This window comes from Colobus angolensis, unplaced genomic scaffold, assembly GCF_000951035.1.
Source record: "Colobus angolensis palliatus isolate OR3802 unplaced genomic scaffold, Cang.pa_1.0 Scaffold70, whole genome shotgun sequence".
Lineage (NCBI taxonomy): Eukaryota > Metazoa > Chordata > Mammalia > Primates > Cercopithecidae > Colobus > Colobus angolensis.
Window position 1 is genome coordinate 6,087,602 of NW_012120710.1, and position 10,518 is coordinate 6,098,119.

Sequence of the window (10,518 nt, forward strand, 5' to 3'; positions counted from 1 at the left end):
TAACGGGTAACAAAATGCTTTTACAATTATAACCTTCCCCAAAATGTAAGTAACTATGTTGATACTCTATAGAGGTCAAGGAGATACCTGAATATGTAGTAACATCCTGTCTCTGTTACCCTAAGAGATGAGACCTGTTGAGTGTCAGAAACCCAGATGGCATTTCAGTAGGAAGGTGATCGTGAACAAGTCAAGTGTAAGTGTCCTGTAAGTGCTTAACTCAGCTCTGATGACAATTTCCTGGTGGTGCTACAGGCTTTCTGCACTAGAAGACCGAGGGAAGTGGTTCTCACCTATTCTAGTATGGCCTGGACTATGTAGCTCACTCCAAAGAGTAGACAACAAAGATCTGTGTATAATGTGCTTATATTTAACTATTAAAAAATTCAGACAATTGATTGTAATGAAATCTTTATATGTAATACTAAATAAGTTAGGGATTCTCAACACTAACAACCCAGGCTGCAGTCAGTCTCTAAAGCAAAGCTATTTCTATTTCTATAGGAGCCACCAAAAGTTTGTTTTTCTGTTTAATACTAAACATAAACCCATGAATTCAACAACTTTATTACTCACCATTCATGAAAATCATTTCTGTTAAAAACAATTTTAATCACACAAGAGAGAAATATCATCTGACATCTCACAGAATTCAAGGGTATTTTTAAATAAACCACTGGAGAGTGCCCTGAGTTCATTGCCCTTCCCTCCCCAACTTAAACACTTATTTTTAACGTTTACATTTTGACCAGTAAAATCTGCCCTGAACCAAACATGTAGCAGTCTGAATCCTCAATACAAAACATAAGAAATAGAAGAAATGCTACATGAAAAAGAAAAGTCCTTTTGTGAAAGAATCCATAGCACTGCTAGCAGCAAGTCCCATATAACAAGGGATGGAGAAACCTGTCCTTCTACCACATCTCTGAATCTGGGGTCAGTGTTTTGCCAACAAGAAATACAAATTTTTTTTACTTAACCTGTTGTCATTTTACTGACTGGGCATATTCTACCAATAGCCACTTACGTTCATTCATTCATTTAATTAATACGTTTTGAGGTCCTACTAGGTGTCAGGTACTCCTTATGTAACTCTTCAAAACTAAATAGTTAAACAAGTGAATAAATCCACAGTCTTGCAAAGAGGAAAATATTATATTAGTAATTCATCCTGTTATGCAACTAGCTCATCACTTTAAAACAAGGCGACTGAATATGAATACTGTTAAACTTCTCATCCCCATTTTGTAATTAATACCTCTAGTCTATGAGTCAGGTAAGTAATATACTACATATCCTCAGGAAAGAAAATGTAGAGAATAAATGAAAGTATTTCAAGGTTATTTGACCTTGTTTAATTGATGTGAATTAAGATTAAATATTGCATCTCCCTTCAACCATCTAAAAAAGTATTTCATTGTTTCTTTAAATTATAACAATTAGATATACCATTGAAATACTAAGATTTTTTTTTTAAGATATAAATATGCCTGGAAAGGCTAGCCATTTTGAGCAATATAAAACATATGAATTTTAATCAAATTGCTTTCCTCTTAAATTTGACTTGAGAGCATTCTTGACCAACTTTTGTATAATTCTTTGCAGATCCAGTACCAGCTGGGGTCTGGCACAGCCTAAGATCAATAAGCATAAAAGCAGGACATGGTAGAGTTGAAAGCACATGCGGAGTCATGAAGATCAGAATTTGAGTTCTAAGCATATACTATGTTTTAGGGAAGCTACTTAATGTTTCACAGTGTTAGTTCTCACATCTGTAAAGTCTTTTTTTTTCCCAGGTGCTGTTGTTACCCTAAGATGAACCTGGAGGTCCTCCTGATTATGAGCCATCTCCAACCTAAGAAAGCCTAGCAATACATGTTTAGGGAACATGGAAAAAGAAACATGAAGCAAACCAGCAAACCAGTAAACCACTCATCTGGACCTTACACAAAAGGTGGGGCCAGCTTGTCCCCAGGCTGTAGGGAATAAGGTAAAAGGAAGTCTAGATATTTCCAGAGTATTTTAACAAATTCCCCAGATAGGAGACCATGTAATATTTTAAGTCTAACTTGTAACAAAAAGCATGAATTTGTCTAAATTATAAAATCCCCTGCCTCCAATTCCCAGGATATCCTACAGAGATAGAACTGTATCAAGAATTCAGGATTCTGACTAATGCCCTCATTTGGGAAATCGTGCTTTCTTAACCAGACATTATTTCCTTCAAAACTGCACAAAGTTAACTTTTTGTTTGAGAAATTTGGGTCTACTTACTGCTACACACAAAAAAGTGATAACTATTAATTTGTTAATTTGTCCACCTTTTAATTTTTCTCCCATTGTTTTCCTTCACCACTACCAAGAAAGAATTGTCACTATTAGTGAATTTTCCCCTAATCTCTGCAGCCTGTAATAAATTCTCCTTTTCTGAGATCATATTTAATCCATACTATGTAATTTAAACTTCCTTAAGGATTGAATTATTATGCAATGTTTCATTTGGAATGAACATTTCTATCCTATGTAAGTCTTTCTAGAAAGACAATAGCTTACACTTAGACTTTTCTCATTAATGTTTAATACAGTTTAGACACACTGTAAACAATATTATACATATTTTAAAATAGTAAAATTAAAATAGTAAAAACTTTTAGGTCTGTCTTCCTCAGTATCACATGTTTAGAAATAATGATAGTACTTTTCATCAACCTGCCAAGTACTGTGCCATGAGCAAAAGAGTTATTCATTTAGTTAAGTTAATGTTTTGCTAATGGCGATAGTCAGTAACCACCTTTCAAGAATAAAATTCATACCAGGTCAGCCTATTTGGCAAAACCAGAGTCAGCTGCTATCTCAGCAAGGAGCTGTGTATCAAAAATAAGTCATCGTTAGCAAATCTGAAGACATTAAAGATAGGATACAAAGAGTTCTGGGAGAAAGCGAGTTTCTTACATTTTGATTATCAAAACTAGGAAAGTGTGTGTCAGGGAGAAAGGGAGTGGATGTGACTATGTATGTGAGGAAACAGAAGAGTTCACATCAACATCTTTGTGATACGCTCTGAGAAGCCACTGACCTAGAAGGACTTCCTGGACTATCCCCACTGAGATTCATTCATTCAACCAGTATTTATTGAGCACCTACTATATACATAGGGACTGAGCGCTAACTGTAAACAACCCCTGCCGTCATGGAGCTTACATTCTAAGGAAGCAATTCAAAGCACTTTTGAAAGAGTGGCCATGGAGGGCAAATTCCTGCCCTATTTTCCTTTGCTTGCCTCCAGTGTTGACTATTATGGCAGTTTCCTCTGGTCAAAGTACAAACTCTAACACTCCAATTGGCTTAGTAAACACTGACTCTAGTTCTTTTTAGACAAATACCCATGAAATAATTGAAAAGTTATCTGGATATTCACGAAGATAAAATAGTAATAATACATTGAATATTACCTGCCAATTATTCTTCTAAAATCTTTTCCTACATTTTCTCATTTTATCCTCAAAATAATTCTGTGTCTCTAAATGATAGTTACCTTTATTAAAATTCTATAGGTGAGAGAATTACAGAAAAGGAGTTTAAGCAGCTTTCTCAATGTTACAAGGCAACCATTACAGAATAACAATATTTATGCATGGCTATCTGTTCTTAAGCATCTGAAGAAATTATTTTGTCCTAAGAAAACTTTCCTCAATTAATGCATTTTTCTTATATATGGAAACAACTTTTGACATTGCATCATCATCCATTCTTCTAAAATGACAGTTTTATTTCTTTTTAATTAAGTCAATTACTTATATAATTCAAATAAATCTGACAACCCGATTTTGATGAGATTTCCTAAAATATTAAAATTACCTTCTAAATATTTTATTTCACTCTGCTAGTGCAGTCTAACTTTTTTGTCTGATATCAATGCTAGGCAAGTGCAGTAAAGCTCTTCATTGTATAAAATTAGGATCAAAATTGGCAGGGGAAGAAGAATCTGTAGAGGCATTTATTTTTTCAAGAGTAGATATACATTTTCCTTTTGCAGCTTTATTTTTTACATTTGTTCCTTTTTAACAAAACCAGTCAAAATAAAACTTTTTTTGAGGATTTTTATCTATTACCTATTTCATAACTAGTGGGAGCAGGAATTTGAGAAATAAAGGCAACAAAAAGTCTTCCCATTAATTAGTAGAAACTGATGATATTCGGGAAGCATCCAGAATCAAAATGTCAAAAAAATTTAAGATGTATTGATAACAAATAATGATTTGTCCTGTGCTTTCCCACTGTCTATTATAATAATTCATGCTTATTCTATGTTTTGGGCACATTTTAAGTGCTTTACATAGTAATGCATTTAATTCACATAATTGCATTGGTCTATTACTATTAGGTTTTACAGGTGAGGAAACTGGGCCAAGTAAGTTTAAGAGACTTGCCCGAAGTTTCAGAGCCAGCAAGTTACAGCACTATGAGGCCATGCCCCAGAGGTCTGGTTGAAAGTCTACAGGCTTGACCACTACATGGCCCTGCCTCAAGATACGGTCTTTTTACCAATTTTCAGTAATTACCATGTGGGTTCTATCAGGGAGACTATGAAGCGATGTCACCCCTTCTCCATCTGTCCAAAGGAGCATCCCCTAGGTGCTGGTGCTCTAAGCAGACTAGAGAATATACAGGAGTCACTCATAAGTTCAAGGATAGAATCAGACTAGGATGTCCAGACTGACACAGGCCAGACACAGTCCGAAATAAAGCACCTGGTCTGACCAATAGCAACTGAACATTATCAGCCAAGCTAGCCTGGTCCTGAGCTAGGAGAAGCAGGGTTTCCTGGAAGCAAGGAAGAGCCAGGAGTCCAAGAATCTGCCAGAGAATAGCCAGAGCCAGGGGATGGCACAGATGTGTGGGTAGGCAGTAGGGGAAGCAAAGGTGTAGGAGACAGCTAGGATGAGCTTACATGCTTTTTAAATAAGTCAAAAGAACTGGTTTCCAGTATTGGTTTTTCCTATTATACGAAATGTGACATCTCTGCACTTGAGTGTCCTATGTCTCCCTAGATAGGACATTCTGCACTTGAATGTCCTATCTCTCCCTACCTAATTCAGCAACAAATATTTATCTGCTAAGATCTCTTGAAACCAGGAGTTTAAGACCAGCCTGGCCAGCATGGCAAAATCCCATCTCTTCAAAAAATACAAAAATTAGCCGGGTGTGGTGGCGAGTGCCGGTTGTCCCAGCTACTGGAGAGACTGAGACAGGAGGGTCACTTGAGCCCTGGAGGCGGAGGTTGCAGTGAGCTGAGAGATCATGCCACTGTACCCGAGCCTGAGCAAAAGAGTGAGACTCTGTCTCAAAATAATAAAAAAGAAAAAAGAAAAGAAAGAAAGAAAGAAAAAGAAAATACAGTAGAGAAATATGAGCCCTTTTTGGAAAATCTCATTTTTTGAGAAAGTAAGATTAAATGGTTCAGGATTTCTACTGACTTAGAAAACATCTTTAAATGGTTTTAGAAAATAAAACCAAATTAATGCATATAAAGAATATCAACACATAAACATATAATTTATATTTATATTAAATGTATTTGTACCATATAATCTGCTTATGGTATACCTTCTTTTTATATCTCCAAACCCACTTCTGTCTTTATAAAATTTCCCAAAGAAAGTAGTACACAATTTGCATATGTTAGAATGGAAGTTATCCTGTAAAGATCCATCTACTAAATGCCAGACATATTTAAGGAGCATCTACATTTATAATAGACATAAGCCATTTCTAATTTACATCACATATTGTTTTGTTTACTTTTTGAAAAGAATGTGACATGGAAAGGACAACACCATCTAATGAAACCTCTTCATTTTACAAATGAGAAAAACAATGCCCAGAAAGTTGTAACTTACAGACATCTTAGAGTCATGAAATGGCAGAACTGAAACCAGGGCTCATGTCTGCTCAATGCCCACTCTCATTGCATTTCCACCATCTCTCTCTCACACACACACACACACACACACACACATACACACCAGTGCCTCATGCATCTTATTGCTCACATTCTTTTCAAAAAGTCAATAGAACAACAAGTGACATAATTTAGGAAAGGGACTTAAAAGTAAAATGTGTATGACAGAAATAGGACCACTTAATGGAAACAGTGATGCCAACAAATTACATCCTTTGGCATTCTGCAAGAAGTATAGCTTTAAGGGGATCTAGAGACCAAATTCAATTTCCCAAGCCAATCATTTAACAGGAGGGTTGTACATTTAGGTTATCCTGAGTGTACAACAGCACTAAATTAGAGTTTTGCTCTTTGTTTTTCATTTCTGTCTTTTGACAAGTTTTGAAAAGAAAATATTGTGTGATAGTAAAGGGGAAAGAATGTCCATTGACTTTAAATAGTCATTTCTACTATGACACTTCTGCTAAAACATCACCCTAATTTAGGCCCCAGTTAGCTCATGCCCATATTACACCTATGAGACAATCAGGTCCTCTGGCCCGCAGGCACCCCCCTTTTCTATACTGCACCTCACTGCCAGATTTATCACCTTTAAATCATTGTTTGAATCATATCACTCCCTAGTCAAGCCCTGTGATGGTGTGTGTGTGTAATAGCTTATTGATTCTTTTCAAAATATTCTAATCTGGCTTTTTCAGTTCTTCATAATCTGTCTGCCTCTCAGAAATTCTACTCTTTCCAGTAAAGCACCCTCATTCACATCACCAACCCTTTACTAATTGCTTTTTCCCTGGTCTCTGTTCCCTCTTTCCTCTCTACTATTGCAAACTCTACCCAAGCCTCAAGGCATGCAGTCGTGTCCCCCATTCAGCCTTTCCCCACTATTTCAGGCCCCACTGTTGAGCTCTCTCTCTCTTTTCTGATTTCATGAATTTTTCCACAGGTTACACTGCTGGGCTTGCATTTCCAAATTCAGTGTAAGTTCTAGGGCAGGAATCATGCTTTATTTTAGGAATCTCATGAGCCCTTTCTCCACCTCCATTCCTACATACCTCAGCACCTTGCTGACTTATAACAGATTCTCAGGGAATATTTTGACTGTTGTACAGTTTAGACATGGTGAAGGAAGAGAATGTCAGCTACATGCAAGCAATGCTGGCAAAAGCATCAGTACTATTTCTACGGTTAAGTTTCAGCCCCATTGGTCTTCTTCGTGAATGTACACATTCATTCTACCACTAAATTGCTACTGACTCCTTCCTCTTCAGGGTTTGTTAAATAAGTTTATTTTCTCTAACCTTGGTCCTAAGTCTGATCCACCTCCAGCCGAGTTCACTGTACCTTTTTAGCCACCTCTCTTACTCCAAGGACACAGTCAAATGAAAGTTTTTCATTTAGGCTCCTCCTCTTTTTCCTCCATAAGAGGAATTCCCATTCTTTTTCATTTGAGGTGTCCCCTTCCCAGGCTTGAAGGTAGGAGTGATATCGTGGTGACACTTCAGCTGTGGAGACTCTCCTCCTACCACGTAAATTCTCCAAACCCAGATATGTCTACAGCCCAGCTAAGATTAGAAAATGTCACTGGTTTCCCTTCCCTGCCCTGCAAAATGACCATGATGCAGAGAGTATACTTTGAGGAGTTGGGATTTTTCCTACCTAGAAGCCTTCTCATTACCTTCCCTCGGGGGAGGGGAAGGGGAGGCCTGCTTCCAGCCGCATCTGAGGTTCTAGCTCTGCTTTGTGAGTTCTGACTCCTCAGGAGGCAGGAGAGAGCCTCTGGAGGGCTCTAGGCATCCTGCTACTTCTCCTCCCGCTGGCACTGTTTCCTAACGCCAGGTGATCACACCTCCAGTCAAAGAGTTCCCGTTCTTCTGCCTCCTGCAGGATATGCTTCTTGGTCTATACTCCCACGTGAGCTTCTTTAGTGGGTTTCCCTGCTCGCCCCCACCCCGCCCTAACTCGCGGGCACAGCGCCTCACCCCGGTGGACATCCCGCCTGCGCCGCCAGGCCCTCTGCTGTGCGCACAAGGCAACAGCTGGCGGCCTACTTGCAGCACTGGCAGCGAGGACCTCGGAATCGCTTCCGCCCTCGGCCCTCCTCACGCGTCTACAGACTGCCTCCAACAGGTGCAGCCCCAGGTGCCCAGTTGCCAGATCCTTAACCTCGCGCTCTCCCAGCCTTCAAAGTTCTCCAACCCGCGCCTACCAGCCCGAGCGCGCCCTCTTGTCCAGATGCCAGCTCGGTTCAGGGTTCGCCCTCCCCGCGACTCCAGCCCCAGACTTTCCTGATGGTTTCCAGTGCCCAGCACGGCCACTTACCCAGGGCAAGGGCCAGGAGCAGTGGCAGGGAGCTGGCGCCGCTGCCCGGGGCGGCCCGGTCCATCAAACCCGCTCTGCGGGGCCGGGCAGTCCCTAGACAAGTCTCCCTCCTTCTTCGCCCCCTTCCCGGGCCTCGGGCGCCTGAGAGGGTGCCTGGAAACTAATCCCGGAGCCAGAAGGAAACGAAACTACTTCCCAGGCTGGCACCCTGGCTACAGGGCAGGGAAACACCCAGGGCGGGCGGCCGGCCGGCTCCGTGAATGTCGCCGGGAGGAGGGAGCCTCCTATTTATCCCCGCTCCTCCTGCACACACCCCGCCAAAGAGGCGCAGGACTTGGTCCTGGGAGCCTCCACGCTGCTCCCACCCAAATTGCCCCACACCCATACCCACACCCAGGGACATATTCGGGCTGCCCTTGGACCAGCTCACCACTCCCCCTGCTGGGTCTCACCTGACTGACTGTTCATTTCCCTCCCTCTTAGAGCGTAAACAAGGTAGGGAGGGAGATGTAAAGAATCCATGTGGAGGGGTGTCAGGGGTGCTCGTCGGGCCTGCAGGCTGACCTAAACTCCTGGAAGCCACCGAGGAAGAGTCAGAGACCCAAAGGTGTTCTGAAATTCTAACTTCCTTTATTTCAGAGGATTGCTAGTGTCATGGAGAAACCATAGTCACCATTCATTGTGGTTGACTTCAGGCATTTGATAATGCAGGCAATTTCAAAAGAGTCATTGTTGCCTTTTAAAGTCTTGAAGCCATAGCGAAACCTCGTCTCTACAAAAAATACAAAGGTAAATTAATAGCCGGGCACGGTAATGTGCACCCGCAGTCCCATCTATTCCCTGAGGCTGAGGTGGGAGGATCGCTTAAGGCTGGGAGATGGAGGCTGCAATGAGCGGAGATCGAGCCACTTCACTCCAGCCTAGGCGCAAGTGTGAGACACTGTCTCAAAACAATGACAACCAAAAAAAGAAAAAAGAAAAAAGAAAAAGAAAGGAACAAAATAGAAAGAAAAGAAAGGAAATGAAAAAAGCCTTCAAGCTAGTGTCTTAGTTTCTAGGTGCATTGTCGTCTAATAATTTGTAAAATTTGGACTCACCAGGACCTACTTTAGAAGTTTCATTTGTATTTCTATTTATGAATTTACTCATGTATTCAGTATATTTTCATTTAATTGCACTAAGCACTTTCTGGAACAGAAAGACATCCTCACAGCTTTTTGAGAAAGCAAACAGCATCCAATTTTACCTTATGTGGTTAGATATTTCCTCCAAAATAACCGAAAAGTGCAGCTGTTTTTGTACTGATCTGTGTTCCTTATATAAGATTTATGTGGATAATCATGCCTCTCAGTACAGAAATTTTATTTCTATAGCATCCAAAAGTCACATAAGCCTTATTTTACATATGAAATGTAGCTTGGGTGTCTGCTTCTTCCTTGTCATCCTGTTTTTAAATTAAATAAATTGTTGTGTATTTTTCTCCCACAAATGACATTTCATTTCAAAACTAATTCAAATCATTTTACTGCCCCAGGCAACTGATATATCCAGTGGAATAAAAAGCAGCTCTTAATTTTCAGAATCCTATTCTAGTCCCACGTGACAGCTCATAAAACATTGGTAGAGAGGGCAGGCATGAAGTTTAGAGAAACCCAAAGTTGTAAGATGGAAGGTTATTGCACCCCAGCTAAAAAGAGCAGAAACACTGGATTTTGACATCATCTCCCTCCCTCTCAACACTTCCACCCTGCCTTTATCCTTTCTGATATTCTCTCCATCTCCCAGCATCAGTGCCCTAAGTTAAAGTATTTCTTACTCCAAGATGACATTTAGCCTAGCCAACAGCTGCCCTGTTAGCCCCAACAGAATGTTACAATTTTATTTTCCTTTTTCATAGATACTAATAAAAAAAAAAGTGAGACCTAAACAAAAAGTACTAAATGTTTGTTGAGCATTGGAAAATTCCAGGACTTGGTGTAAGTATTCATCATTCATGCCATTCAAGTGGTAAATTAACTTTTTCAGGCCACTAGAATATGAAGTAGTATAATTTAATATACTAAATAGGACAGATAAATTAATAACCTTCCCTGAGGGCTTTATTTACCATCATAAATAAAATAAGTACTCCCAAGACTATTCCTTCCAAATTTTCTGACACTGGATATCCAATCTCTTCAAGGTTAGGAGACTTTTCCTGTCTTTTTTTGCTTGCTTGTTTCTTTTTTATTTCTCTC

General features: G+C 39.9%; 1 protein-coding gene across 2 annotated transcripts in view; it reads right to left on the reverse strand.

Annotated features, from left to right (window-relative positions):
* BTC (betacellulin) overlaps window positions 1–8,692 on the reverse strand; it is a 54,257-nt gene extending 45,565 nt beyond the window's left edge. The window contains exon 1 of one of the 2 annotated variants that reach the window (XM_011927176.1): window positions 8,282–8,692. In XM_011927176.1, the coding sequence (XP_011782566.1) occupies window positions 8,282–8,345 (64 nt within the window). In that variant the 5' untranslated portion in view covers window positions 8,346–8,692. The remainder of the gene's footprint in view (window positions 1–8,281) is intronic. The other variant, XM_011927177.1, reaches the window with a different exon arrangement.
* Between the last annotated feature and the right edge of the window lie 1,826 nt (window positions 8,693–10,518).